Source organism: Anomaloglossus baeobatrachus, chromosome 3 (genome assembly GCF_048569485.1).
Source record: "Anomaloglossus baeobatrachus isolate aAnoBae1 chromosome 3, aAnoBae1.hap1, whole genome shotgun sequence".
Classification (NCBI taxonomy): domain Eukaryota; kingdom Metazoa; phylum Chordata; class Amphibia; order Anura; family Aromobatidae; genus Anomaloglossus; species Anomaloglossus baeobatrachus.
Window position 1 is genome coordinate 248,043,257 of NC_134355.1, and position 15,247 is coordinate 248,058,503.

At 46.7% G+C, this 15,247-nt stretch overlaps 1 protein-coding gene across 1 annotated transcript in view; it reads right to left on the bottom strand.

Annotated features, from left to right (window-relative positions):
* The window catches only part of SLC22A3 (solute carrier family 22 member 3), a 387,524-nt gene that overhangs the window by 55,578 nt on the left and 316,699 nt on the right, over window positions 1-15,247 (bottom strand). The window contains exon 4 of the mRNA XM_075339784.1: window positions 4,777-4,945. Within this exon, the coding sequence (XP_075195899.1) occupies window positions 4,777-4,945 (169 nt within the window). The remainder of the gene's footprint in view (window positions 1-4,776; window positions 4,946-15,247) is intronic.

A 15,247-nucleotide genomic window follows, 5' to 3' on the forward strand; every position in this document is an offset into this window, starting at 1 on the left:
CAAACATATACCCTGGTTAACCACTTTAATCAGCCCCAAAAAGCCCTCCTTGTCCGGCGTACTCCAGGATGATGCAGCGTCGCTTCCAGCGCTGCTGCATGGAGGTGACCGGAGCTGCAGCAGACACAGCCGCTCCGGTCACCTCCACACAGCAAATGAAGACAGCCGCGCGATCGGCTGAGCTGTCACTGAGGTTACCCGCTGTCACTGGATCCAGCGGTGGATGCAGCAGTGGCCGCGGGTAACCTCAGTGACAGCTCAGCTGATCGCGCTACTCACCTCAGGGCTGCTCAATTCACTTACTCAGGAGTTTAGCGGTCACCGGTGAGTCCTTCACAGGTGACCGCTAATCAGGGCGCGACACAGACAGAGCCGCAGCATGACCATGAAGTCGGGTGAGGTTCACCCGAGTTCATTCTGACAGTGCGGCTCTGTCTGTGTCTGCTGTCATCTGCCATTCAGCTCTGCTACATGGCTGTCTGTGGCTGCTGTCAGCGGCCATGTAGCAGAGCTGAATGGCAGATGACATAGTAAAAACGCATCCCTACACATTACACACGCTTGGCAAGTCAATAAATAATAAAAAAAAAAAGGGTGCCCAATGCATACGTCACGGAACACATGATCTAAAGGATCGCACACAAAATTGATCAATTTAACATAGACTACTAACGCACGTGTGACAGCAAATGAACGACCTACGTTCAATCTCATTCAATCGCATATGCGACCTGGGCGTGTCACATCGCATACGAGATCGCACACCTAATTGTAAGGTGTAAAGCTGGCTTAAGATGACTAACTCTTTGAGATTATCCATAAGGGTTGTAATTTTTTTGTTAAGAGCGCCCCGACCTTAGGGAATATGTTATCCCCTAGCTTTTTTAGGGAATCTAGAAATGCAACCACTGCATGGTTAAAAACCACAGGATTTTTTATGTGTGGCATGAGTAGATAAGATTAATGTACATATGCAATCAATATTGAATAAAATTATAATCTGGTTGATAATAGTGTATACAAATTCCGAAGTTTTATTAATTGCAATTCAGATCATGTAGTGTTGACTTTGCAGAAAGTAATAAAAATGCCTTAAAACATTCTCTCTCATTATTCTGGCATTTGTCAAATATAAATAATTTTGGTAATCCTAATTCATCTAAAACGGGAAAGGTTTATTCTGATTCCACGAGATTAAAAATGGTGGTAGAAGGGAGAGGGGGATTGGAGCAGGCGCGTTATATTTACCGAGTCTCTCGCATTGCTCTACTGCTACTTCCGGGGGCTGCTCATTAACCTCATACATATGCACTGCCTCCCCTGCCCACCAGCAGTCCCTACGTCTCTGATTGGTTGCAGTCAGATGCGTACTCCACCCTGAGTGACAGCATTACTGACTGACTGCTCTCAATCACAGATGCTGTGTGTATAGATTACTGTAAAAATAAATAAAATTGGTGTAGGGTCACTCTATATTATAATACCCAGCACAGATAAAGCATTTGGTTACAGGCTGCAGCCCCCAGGCGTGCGTTTATCTTGGCTGTGTATCAAAATAAGTGGGACCACATGCGACTTTTTTAAATTAAAACCATGGGAATGTCCTGCTGTGACCGTAAATAACCTGAGTGACCTCACCACTCATCCAGTGGCTCAGTCGCTGCCTAAAGCTCACAGCGGGTGGTCTTGTTCTATGCTCATGTGCTGTACCTTCAGTAATGTAGCACAGCTGCATTTGTCGTGGGACCTGGTATGGATTACATCAGACCTGGGTGTTTTGGGACTTAATAAAGGAGTGAAAGAGGGTGTGGGTAATTTATGCAAAAAAAAAAAAGGATTTTTTTCGTTGTTTGTGTTTATTTCTTTTCACTTACAGATTACTCATGGGGGTCTCATAGATGCCTCCTATTATTAATCTATGTAGCGTCTGCTCCCACCAGACCCCGTGGGGGGCACGCTCCCTCACATGTGCTCAGTCCCAGCATGGCTCCCACTTGCACTCCCAGTCATAGCCCCAAGCAGCGACGGCCTTCCTCTTACCGGTCCCATGGCTCTGCAGGCGCTGCTCCTGCTCCGGTTCCTGATGTACGTCCTGCTCCCAGGCATGCTGCAGCCTCTTCCTGTCTCCCTTCCTTACACAGAGCTGCAGTAAGTGACTCTAGGCTGCGCGCGAGGCCACGCCCCCTTTCTTAAAGCGGTATGCCCCGTTTTCTGGAAGTGACCTCAGAGGTCACCTGTTACCTAATGGGTATTTAGGTTCACCTCCCCCAGCAGCAGGTACCCGAGCAACGCTTCCATTAGAGCCTTGCCAGTGTCCAGACCCCCTTGTGCTGTTATCTGTTTTCTGTGTATTTGTTACCTGGTTCTAATCCCTTGTCTCACCGTAGTGCCATCCGTATCATTCCAGCTGTGGACGTCACCGCTCATATCGACAGTGGACGTCACCGTGCCCTACCTGCCGTGGACATTATCTGTGCCGTACCTGCTGTGGACGTCACCGCTCATACCGACAGTGGACGTCACCGTGCCCTACCTGCCGTGGACATTATCTGTACCGTTCCTGCTGTGGACATCACCTGCTGTGAACATCTCCGGTGCCGTTTCCGTGTTCTGCCGGCTGTGGACATCACAACCTTGCTACACCTGGCCCTACAGAGATTCCTACTACCGGTTCCTGGCTGCCGTGCATTTAGGCCTTCTGGGGAGGTGCCGCACAGTCCCTGTATAGGGGTTCGCTGCTGGTCGCCTTCTCGGGGGAGTCCGGTGCACGGTCCAGTGGGTCCACCTCCGGACGCTCGCAGCTCCTCGGTGAGCATAACAATCTATGGCTTAGTAGCAGCTGTGAGCTGCTATTAACCCCTTATTACCCTGATTGCCACTGCACCAGGACAATCGGGATGAGCCGGGTAAAATTCCAGGATTGTCGCATCTAATAGATGTGACAATCCTGGGCAGGTGCAGGCTGGTATTTTTTGGCTGGAGGGCCCAATAAGCATAGGTCTCCCCAGCCTGAGAATACCAGCCCCCAATTGTTGGCTTTATCATGGCGGGGTATCAAAGTTGGGGGAACGGCACGCTGGTTAAATAATTTTAAAAAGCAGCATGTGGTTCCTCTTATCTTGATACACAGCCAAGATAAGCACAAGCCTGAGGGCTGTAGCCTGTAGCCATATGCTTTATCTGTGCTTTGCATCATAATATGGGGGGACCCTATGCCATTTTTTTAAATTTATTTATTATTTTATTTCTTAATTTTACAATAATATATAGACGCACACAGTGCCTCTGATTGAAAGCAGTTGGACACGCTGTCACAAAGGGTGGGGGCACATCTGACTGCAACCAATCAAGGACATCAGGATTGCTGGTGTGCTGGAGAAGCAGTGCATATGCATGAGGTTAATAAGCGGCCCCAGAAGTAGCATGAGTGGCACCAGAAGCAGTGTACAGCAGCGCAAAACATTCGGTAAGTATAACAAGCTTGCTTTCCCCTTTTTTCTTAATTTTTCCTTTTTTTTTTTTATTACCCGAGTTGCTGAACCCAGATCGTTATCCTGAGTTCCCTGAGAACTTCAGGCCTAGGGTTGGTGCTCGGGTACTTTTGAACCCGCACAGATCCGGACTTTTACAATCTGGGCTTGCTGATCACTATTAAAGAGTAATAACGTTTATTACGAGCAAACACTATTGCCATGAAAAGTGTTTTTAATGTGAAAAATTGTCAAAAAAACATGGTATGGTAAACATGGTAACACGTTAAAACCACAAGATATAACAAATGTAACATCTTAAACCACACACTTGAATTAAAAACAGGGCAAACACAACAGCAGAAATGTTATTCTTTACATTCCCCAACAATTCTAAAACAAGTTATTGAAAGTAAAGCAATCAATAAGTTATATGTAACCTAAATTGGCGCCACTGAAAAAAAATTTGTAAACCTGCAAAAAAAAACTAAACTTCATAGAGTTGTGCTGATTTGAAAAACAAAAAAGTTTCAGCTCTCTGAATGCAGAAAAAGAAAAAGTTCAGCCAAAATAATAGGCATAGTAATAAAGTAGGGGTAAAATGCTCTTGTATGGAAGTGGTTAAGAGACTTTCTAATAGAAACAGATGGTTTAGGTCTTCCATGGAGCAGTTTAGATAATGACAATGTTGTATATAACGTAGTTTAAATAGTGATAATTGGATCCTTGGGTTTGTTTCTGAGAAATGATTACTGCTGCTGACTTCTAATAAACTGTAGTCTAAACAACCAAGCCACAAGCTTTAATCGCTAATTGAAACATAAACCAAATGATAATGTGAGGATTTTGCTTTTTATATGCAGGTGTTTTCTATTATTTTCTGTAAAAGCAAACACTATATGGGGGAATTTACAAGTTATGCTTCTGAGAGCAGGAAATACACCATCAAAAATGCCGTTTTAGCACAAGTTGTACAGTGGATCTCGTGTACTTCACCCATTGTAAAAATTCACATGTTATTTTATGTGGCCAGAATGTTTCATGTCTACAAACCCAACAGAAAAATATGGTTACTGCAAAAGCAATAAACCATAGAAGCTGAACATGCAGCCACTCATTTTAATCAATTTAGCAAAAAACATGTTAATCTTGAATTTGAGCAGGAGGACATTGCTTACATTCTACATTTTAACATAAAACTCACATTGCTAGTGTTGACTAGAGACATGACTAAAGGCAAATTAAAGAACAGTATTGTTGGAAACAGTATTATTGAGTGCACTAAAAAATCAGTATCGGTAATTACCAGTAATAAAGTAGGAAGAGGAAGTTTGGCAGTGAAATGGCGAGCTGAATGCCCCGCCATGAAGGGATCAAGTATGCGATGCCAGGAATGATCATTACTCCCAAAGTGAAAAACATCTGAACCACAATACCAACGATACGTCTCTGTTTTGACCCCACCAACTCGGTTACTGTTGAGAAAAAAAGACATATAAACCGATTTTGTAGTGTAAATAAGTGGCTTTTTTGTATTGATCCATTTTTAATTGAATTTAACTGAAAACTTGTAGCGTAACAAAGCAAACCTGCATGGGGCAATTATGGGAGTTTTAAGGGTGGGTGCACATGACCAGGACAAGATGTGCCCTTAATGCAGCATGTCTTCTTCTGTAGGGCTGCGAGTCTTGTCTGCAGGAAACTTCAGCTGCCCGTACCCATGATCAGGGTTCAGGGCTCTGCGGATTTTCACTGTGTTCTACCGCGGAGATCACTCTCATCTCCACAGCATAAACTGAAATGCCGTGGCTTGGAAAACCACGCCACATGTCAGTTTATGCTGCTGTGAAAAGAAGCACAGTGGGCATGGGATTTCTATTGATCACATCAACTGTTTTTATACTGTACAATGCAGCGTTTTGGATGCAATTGAAACACACTGCTTCCATATAACACTGCAGTGTGTTCAGGGTTATTTTCCTTAATTGCCACATGCAGGTTTGTTTTTTTTACTCTACATGTTTCCAGTTAAACTCAATTAAAAATTGTACTATATGGGTTACAGTGCCTACAAGTAGTATTCAACCCCCTGCAGATTTAGCAGGTTTACACATTCGGAATTAACTTGGCATTGTGACATTTGGACTGTAGATCAGCCTGGAAGTGTGAAATGCACTGCAGCAAAAAAGAATGTTATTTCTTTTTTTATTTTTTTTTTAAATTGTGAAAAGTTTATTCAGAGGGTCATTTATTATTCAACCCCTCAAACCACAAGAATTCTGTTTGGTTCCTCTAAAGTATTAAGAAGTATTTAAGGCACAAAGAACAATGAGCTTCACATGTTTGGATTAATTATCTCTTTTTCCAGCCTTTTCTGACTAATTAAGACCCTCCCCAAACTTGTGAACAGCACTCATACTTGGTCAACATGGGAAAGACAAAGGAGCATTCCAAGGCCATCAGAGACAAGATCGTGGAGGGTCACAAGGCTGGCAAGGGGTACAAAACCCTTTCCAAGGAGTTGGGCCTACCTGTCTCCACTGTTGGGAGCATCATCCGGAAGTGGAAGGCTTATGGAACTACTGTTAGCCTTCCACGGCCTGGACAGCCTTTGAAAGTTTCCACCTGTGCCGAGGCCAGGCTTGTCCGAAGAGTCAAGGCTAACCCAAGGACAACAAGGAAGGAGCTCCGGGAAGATCTCATGGCAGTGGGGACATTGGTTTCAGTCAATACCATAAGTAACGTACTCCACCGCAATGGTCTCCGTTCCAGACGAGCCCGTAAGGTACCTTTACTTTCAAAGCGTCATGTCAAGGCTCGTCTACAGTTTGCTCATGATCACTTGGAGGACTCTGAGACAGACTGGTTCAAGGTTCTCTGTTCTGATGAGATCAAGATCGAGATCTTTAGTGCCAACCACACACGTGACGTTTGGAGACTGGATGGCACTGCATACAACCCCAAGAATACCATCCCTACAGTCAAGCATGGTGGTGGCAGCATCATGCTGTTGGGCTGTTTCTCAGCCAAGGGGCCTGGCCATCTGGTCCGCATCCATGGGAAGATGGATAGCACGGCCTACCTGGAGATTTTGGCCAAGAACCTCCGCTCCTCCATCAAGGATCTTAAGATGGGTCGTCATTTCATCTTCCAACAAGACAACGACCCAAAGCACACAGCCAAGAAAACCAAGGCCTGGTTCAAGAGGGAAAAAATCAAGGTGTTGCAGTGGCCTAGTCAGTCTCCTGACCTTAACCCAATTGAAAACTTGTGGAAGGAGCTCAAGATTAAAGTCCACATGAGACACCCAAAGAACCTAGATAACTTGGAGAAGATCTGCATGGAGGAGTGGGCCAAGATAACTCCAGAGACCTGTGCTGGCCTGATCAGGTCTTATAAAAGACGATTATTAGCTGTAATTACAAACAAGGGTTATTCCACAAAATATTAAACCTAGGGGTTGAATAATAACTGACACACACTTTTATGTTGAAAATGTATTTAAATTTAACTGAGTAACATAACTTGTTGGTTTGTAAGATTTATGCATCTGTTAATAAATCCTGCTCTTGTTTGAAGTTTGCAGGCTCTAACTTATTTGCATCTGCTAAATCTGCAGGGGGTTGAATACTACTTGTAGGCACTGTATGCTAATAATCATACACAATATGTTACCGTTAAAGTATATAGCAAATAATATTTTTATTTATTAAAAAGATGCATGTCTTGAATTTTATTTCTTTGTTAAAACAACATTTTTTTAACTTTAACCCTTTTTTAACAATTGTATAGGTTACTAGTGCCACTCTGTAAGATTAGGAAATATGTATGTCTAAAATAATGGCAGACCATTGTAATCTGACCTAACATTCAGTTAGGACAATGCATAGTTCCAGGATACTTACAGGAGAAGCCTCACAGTATAAAAGTCTGATGAGCCAGGCAAGATGTCTGACACCGTAGGGCCAACAACAGCAGCCCTTGCAACAGTAGTATAGTATAGGACTGTATATATATATATATATATATATATATATATATATATATATATATATATATACAGTTCTATACAATACTGTATACTATACTATATATAGGTCAGGCAAGTAGATGTCTGAGCAGTGTAGGGCCAGCAGCAACAGCACCTTCACCAGCAGAACTACAGTATAGATGACATGATGAACGGGGAGTAGGTACCCATATTTGCATGGGCTATTGGCACTGGTACCAAAAGAACAGTGTAGCAGAGAGACAATGGACAGGAAGTCAGATAGTATGGCTAAAGTAATCATTGGCATTAGCCATAGGTGAATTAAGGTTAGCACTGATCCATGCTTGATTCACTTTGACACATTTAAGGCTTTCCTTGCTTGCAGAAGATAACCTATTTCACTTTGATGTGACAAAGCCACTGGCTGCGCTGAATACAATCCATGACAATACACTGAAAGCTGAACATGACAGTATGATGATAACAAATTTAGCCAGTTTTGGACACAGCCCCAATCTGCTGAGCCATAAGCCCATGTGATGGGAGCTCATGGCATCTTCTTGAGAAAGCACATAGTCCAGGTACGACTAAACTTGGCTGTTCAGGGAGTTTGACTTTATTTGCTTTGGTGCTTCCGATTGGTGCAACGGCAAAAAAACATTTGAGTATACAATCATTAAGACTGACATGGTGAATTCTATTCTTAATGAATGGGGTCATTGCAGCAACACACGACACTTAATGAATTAGGTGCATCTTACAAGTGCCTGCTCCTCCACTGGAGATGTATTCACACACCCATTCTCTATTCGTATTGGCATAACTGACTAGGACTGGCATGAAAACTCAAAAGTCGTAAAAATTATGCACAAATTCTGATTTGTGCAAATATTTTGCAACTTATTAAGGTGTTTTAAGTCAGAATTCTGGCATAAACACCTTAATGAATCAGCCGTTTGGTAAATTATAATACCATAATCACTGCTGCCTTATTTACTTGTAGCTGTAGTGCTGGCACATGGGAGGGAGTGGTGACTCTGCATGGAATGGAAAGGGGTCTACTGGTGAGACGTAGTCAGCAGACATCCACTCTGTAAAAGTTCACTGAGCATGGAACACATATTATCCTGGAAATGCCAATTTGGACTCCCTTTCTGAAGCAGAAAATATTAACCCATTTTTCTTTTATTGCAAAGGTCTAAAAGCATTGCTAACCAATAGTTGTCAATCTGCTTGATGGTAACAATTCCCCTATCATCCCACAAGCATTTCAGCATACACCTTTGCATGTTTGACAGCATAACCAAGGGCATTGCTGGTTCACTTTCTGCACCTCACCACAAGGATTGGTTGTCATAGGTTGTCTAATTTTTATTCTGGCTTTCAGCCTTGTCCCCTGCATTTGTCATCTAAATTTACCCCACCACAACACCTAATGCTGTGTCTCCTTCTCCACATCCTGCTGCATGTAACATGGATCTCGAATGTCTATATATGGTCCCAATCTTAAGAAGTGTTCTACTAGGAAACATCATCCAAAACACCATTAAAAAATTAGACAAAAATTGAGAATTTCGTGAAAAATTATTGCATTAATGCAATTCCAAGATTTGTGTTTTGCTTAGTTAATACTAACTTTTGTTCCATTTTGTTCCCAGTTCTGCACAGGGGTCGAATACAATTCACCACATAGATGACACCATAAAAACTTTATAAATACGCCAAAAATCCTGGGAGTAATTGTGAGTAATTGAAGTAATTTTTTTACATTTTTCCACTGCTGGAGTGGTGGTTTAAATGTAAGCCCCTTGCCTCTTGTCTTATACTCAACTGATGCCATCTTCATCTTTTTCCAATGTCGCTCTGGTTGATTTGTGACCTGTCGGCAGCCCCAGTGTTTCATGGAACGCGCCAGAAGTCACAACTCAATATAAGTCTATAAGAGCCTCATTCTTGTTCTCGTAGCGTTGCATTGAGACTTTGTGATGTAACTTCTGCTTGTGGTCAGTCAAAATTTATGGGCAAAGATGACACTGCAGGATCAGAGCGGCACTGAAAATTGTTGAAGCCGCCGGAAGGTGAGTATGTGAAAATGGCAGGTGATTTACATTTGAAGTGCCATTCCAGTGCTAAACCTCGACCCACCATCTAGAGTGGTGCTTTAATTTCTTTTTAGCTTTATGCTTAGATCCATGCACAGCTCGTCATGTTTGGAGGAGACAGAATGCTGAGTTGCATCCAAAGAACACCATACCTACTGTGAAGCATGGGGTTGGCAACATCATGCTTTTGGGCTGTTTCTCTGCAAAGGGACTAGGATGACTGATCTGTGTACATGAAAGAATGAATGAGGTCATGTACCGTGAGATTTTGAGTGAAAACCTCATTCCATCAGCAAGAGCATTGAAGATGAAATGTCGGGGGCGGGGGCCAGCTTCCCCGTCGCGGGGGCTGCTCGGGGAGATAACGCTCGGATCCAGTGCCTTTTCCTCGGTGGCTCAAGCGGGCCGGACCCGGGGCTCGAGCAGCGCTCCTCGCCCACGAGTGAAAAGGGGTGGGAGTTGGATTTTTGGGATATATATATAGTTCGTGACGCCACGTTGTCACGGACGGGGGCCAGTCCCCCGTCATGGGGGCTGCTCGGGGAGATCACGCTTGGGTCCGGTACCTTCTCCTTGGTGGCTCGAGTGGGCCGGACCCGGGGCTCGGGCAGCGCTCCTCGCCCAGGAGTGAAAATGGGGATTGGATTGGTGATCGGGTGGGTGCGCGGCCGGGGCCGCTATGGAGATCGTTCGTGACGCCACCCACGGGTCGTGGTGATTGTTGGCACCACCGCTGCTGATGATGGTGGGGGCTTCCGGGTGGCGGTGTTGTGGCGCAGCTAGGTGTTGACCCCTCCGTGGGTAGAGGGTGTGAGTCCCGGGGCCCGCTGGGGTGATGACGACGGAGCTGCTGGAGGGGTGCAGGGCAGGGCGGCGTAGCACGGCGCTGTGCCTGAGGGTACTGTTGTACTCACTATTCAGATTAAAATCACACAGAGTCCTTATAGTGAACCAAGGCCGGATGCCGGTAGCCTCTGCAGGGGTGTGCTCGGGTCCCGCACACGGATGCACAGCAAGGGCCCTTACAGCCACCTAGTCCAGAAGTCCAAGGCCCCAACCCCGGCTACCACTTTCTCCGGGGAGCTGCAAGCCTTCCCTGTTAGCTTTTCACTGACCTCCGCACAGACTGACTAAACTCTGCTCTAACACTTCCTCAGTGCTTTCCAATCCCTCCCATTTTCCTGAGGAGGGAGTGAGTAGGGCAGGTGTGCATCTTTGTGAGGACTGTGTTGGTGCCAAGGTTGGAGAATGGCCTGCACTTTGCTGGATTTCTGCAGGCTCTGTGACACCCTGGTTTTGCCAGGGCGTCACAGAAACATGGCTGGGTCTTTCAGCATGATAGTGATCCCAAGCATACCACCAGGGCAATGAAGGAGTGGCTTCGTAAGAAGCATATGAAGGTCCTGAAGTGGCCAAGCCAGTCTCCAGACCTCAACCCCACAGAAAATCTTTGGAGGGAGTTGAAATTCCGTGTTGCGGAGCGACAGGCCCAAAACATCACTGCTGTAGAGGAGATCTGCATGGAGGAATGGGCCAACAACATACCACTAGAAAAGAAGGAAGCACGGTCTGGTAGAGGAGGTCAGATGACTAGAGACACCCAGTGACATGTCAGGTGACCAGCTCTTCAGGAATGTGCTTCCCTGGATGGACATCGTGGGCCAACAGGTTACAAGATTACTGACACCACACTCCCGCCTTATACCGTGGTTGTTCGAGGGCTGCACAACCACATCAGGTGAGCAGATTCTTTTTCTCCTCCTCACTGCTATCTCTCAGACCCTTCACATGTGCTACCTTATGAGGACTAACAGAAAACATTTGACTTCTGTCATTGCCAACAAAGGATATATAACCAAATATCGAGATGAACTTGTGTTATTGACCAAATACTTACTTTCCACCATAATTTGCAATAAAAAAAACCTTGTTTAATCAGAGAAGGTGATTTTCTGGATTTGTTTTCTCATTTTGTCTCTCATAGTTGTGGTCTACCTATGATGTCAATTACAGGCCTCTCTCATCTTTTTAAGTGGGAGAACTTGCACAATTGGTGGCTGACTAAATACTTTTTATCCCTACTTTAACTGAAATTATGATACATGGAATTTTTGCTTTGGAAAAATGTTTGCATCTTGTCCCAGGGCCTGGCAGAGATGGCTTTTCTCAATAATTAATGGTTGCTAGGTATCTTTCATTAAGGCTAAGCACACACAATTATTTCATAAGAGGCAAAAGAAATCAGGTATTTCAGCCAGAACTGATGGTTGTGAACTTAAACATGTTCAGTTCCTACACAAACGTATAGCTGAATGCATGTTTCTTGGACACACATTAGGCTAAATGTTGACAACTTATATGTAGAGGAGGAAGATTATGGAAAACAGTATATGTGACGCCCTGGACTAGTCAGGTCATCCCAGGTAGTCACACACAACACCACACCCCCTCCCGGTTAGGTGACATCAGTCAAACTAAAAACCTTGTCACCACCCTCCGGGTTTGATGTCCACACCAGGGGGTGGAGCCAGGGGGTTGGCTCTGCCCACCAAGGAGTTCACAGGCCTGGAGGTGGGAAAACACACAGACAAGTTCAAGGTCGTGAAGAAAGTAGTCAGGAGGAGGGAGAGAGCAGACAAGTTCACGGACAGTCCTGTGTCCAGGCCTGCCAAGAGACTACTGGGTAGCTGGGTCAGAACCCAGTCACCATTGGCAAGGAGGCAGATGGTGGTGGCCGCCTGCAGGAGCTGGGATTACAGCCGGTGGAACCGTAGGGACCGGGGTCGGGCGGTGGCCCGCCGTTACCGAATCGGGGAACCGATTGGAAACCGGAGCACCAGGAGGGGTACTCAGACCCAGTACAAAGCCCTGAACCGAATCAACTGATTGCAGACTGGACTTTAGGACCTATCCCACGCATGTCCCTTTAGAAGACAACAGCCCAACCATACAGGGTAGAGCCACCACCAAGGCATAGAGACCCAAAGGGCCAGCATCTGCGGGCAAACGGGCTCCTATGGCATATGCAAGTCGGGGAGCGGACTACCGGTGTCTAGGCATAGAAGTCAAACATTTACACACAGAGGTGCAGGAGAAAGGTGGAAACCACCAACCTATTCTGGGAGAAGCTGCAGCCGGCTGCGGGCCCCGTTCATCACTCCATTTGGTTTACCAGAGACTCCGGTGTCTTGTGTCATAGTGAGTACACCAGTGCCTTCGGGCCGGGCACCGCACCGCAACACTTCACCCTGCACCCCGGCCCTCGCCAACCGGGCCCCGGGACCAACACCCCCTACCCACGGAGGGGTCAACACCTAGCTGCGCCATTACACCGCTCCCGGGAGCCCCCTTACCTTCACCGCAGCGGTGGTGTCTACAATCACCACAACCCGTGGGTGGCGTCACAAACTTACATTCGAAATCAAACCACCGCGGCCCCGGCCGTGGAACTCCTCACCCAAGCCCCAGCATGTAGCGCCAACTCCCTTGCAGAGCGACGTGACCCCCGGGTCCGTGAGAGGCTCGAGCCACCATCCGCAGTACGAGCATGGATCCGAGCGGCTCGGCGGTCGCAGTCGAGCCCGCGAGGCGTTACATATATAAGGACGATTATGGGGATAATGACAACAGCAAGACACGTCTTGACTTGCTGTGGGTGCAAACTGGTTACCAGAAACATGATCATGAGGAGATGTAGGACAGTTTGAGCCTTTCTTATCTTACCAGTCACTTTGCTTTCCCCACATGATGCCATTTCAAGTCCTGACAAAATCATATTGTTCTTACTTGATGTGTGTCATAATGTACAGTGCCTTGAAAAAGTATTAATACACCAGAAACGTTTTGATTTTTTTCACATTACACCCACAAATTTAAAGGGAACCTGTCACCATGAAAATGCAGTCCACTCTCTAGACTTCATTTTGTAGAGCAGGGGAAGTGGAATAGATTTATACATAGTTTTGTGACAAAAGATTCAGTATAACCTGTGCTTTAATCATTTAAATCTCTCCTCTTTCTGGGATTTTCAGTCCAGTGGGCAGCCCTATCAGTAACTTACAACCAGAACTGTATGTGTGACGCCCTAGCAAAACCAGGTAGTCACAGATGACTGTACCCCCCATACAAGGGTTCGCCTCCTCCTTGGGAATTAACACCACACCTAGGAACACCAGCCACAAATCCTAGTCGCCCCCCCATGACAGCTAGGACACACCAGTGGGCAGCACCAGGTGGATGAGAATGCCCACCTAGGGGTCTTGAGGTGACAAGGGGTGGAAATCAGTTCAGTGAGGAGTGGAGTTGAGTGTCAGTTCAGAGTTGAGTTGAGTTCAGTTCAGTGAAGAGTTGGGAGCTGAAGTGCAGTGTGGTCAGGGTTGGAGCCCTTGGACCACGGGAGGACCGACTAGGTGGCAGATGGCTTTGTAAGGCCACAGGCGATGGAGATCAAGTCGCGGGAAACTTGAAGTGGACCGGGGCAGGGTTGTAGCACGCTGGTACCGACAACGGGAATCCGGTCCGGAGGCCTTGCACAGGCGGGGTACCTGGACCCTAGGACGAGGCAAGCTTCAAGCCCCTTGTTAATTGACCAGCGGGAGAAGGTACCAGGCCTTGTTCCCAAAGAGAGAAGCCCAGATAGAGCAGACCGGCAGCTCAACGCGGGGGACAGGGTGTCCGCCAAGAACCCATTGAAGTCCCATGGGTCAGAGTCTGCGGGCAACAGCTCCCTCTGCGTATAAAGCTGCAGGGGAGCGGATTTCTCCCATTCCAAGCGGGCTTAATTCACACACAGCAAGACAGAAGTACAGGAGGAAGGGTCCCTACTATGCCAACCCGTGTGCGGGATCAGCACACGCCACCAGAGGCAACCGGCATCCAGCCTTGGTTTACAATACAGACTCTGTGTGAATTCTTCCTAATTGTGAGTACCCGGTGTCATCCAGCCCAACCTGCCGACGGCGCCCCAGGACTTCTCCCTACCTACACCTAGGCCCCGGGACTACACCTTTTCCCCCTACCCGTGGAGGGGATACCACCTTGCTGCCCCCACATCATCAGTCCCAGATTCCGGCCACGGGAGGCAGCGGCGGTGCCACCATCCCATCAACCAACCCACGGGTGGCATCACAGACAATCTCCCCTGTAAATACCCCCTTCTTCACTGTTGCGAGGATGGGCGGTTGCACGAGCCCCGGGTCCGGTCACAACTAGAGCCCCAGAAACGATCCCGGATCCAAGCGCCACTCGAGCAGCCCCGTTGCCGTAGTGGAGGCGGCACCCGTTCGCGACAACACAAAAACTGCCATCACGAACAGGATTCTTACCCCATCAGTAGATGCCGTGTGCCTTGCTTTTAATTCCGTGAAACGCTCCAAAATCTTGAACTGCCACCATCTTGCCCACCATCTTTGGTGTCAAAACAACAACAGTGTCATCTTCTTCCCCGAAAAAGGCGCAAAGCCGAAGCCGCGCTGCCTAAGAACGCGGGCGGAACCCGGTGACTCCCAAAGCAGGAAGTCACAAAGGACAGTGGGTCTGGCGAGACTGCTGTTGAAAACCAAGGGTGAGCGGCATGTAAACAAAGAAGATAAAAGGCAGAGACACCAGGACTTTGCCAAATCCCGTTCCTGGACAAGCAAGCAGCAGGATGTCTCAGGGGACTGACAACCAGCATGTGGAGAGGC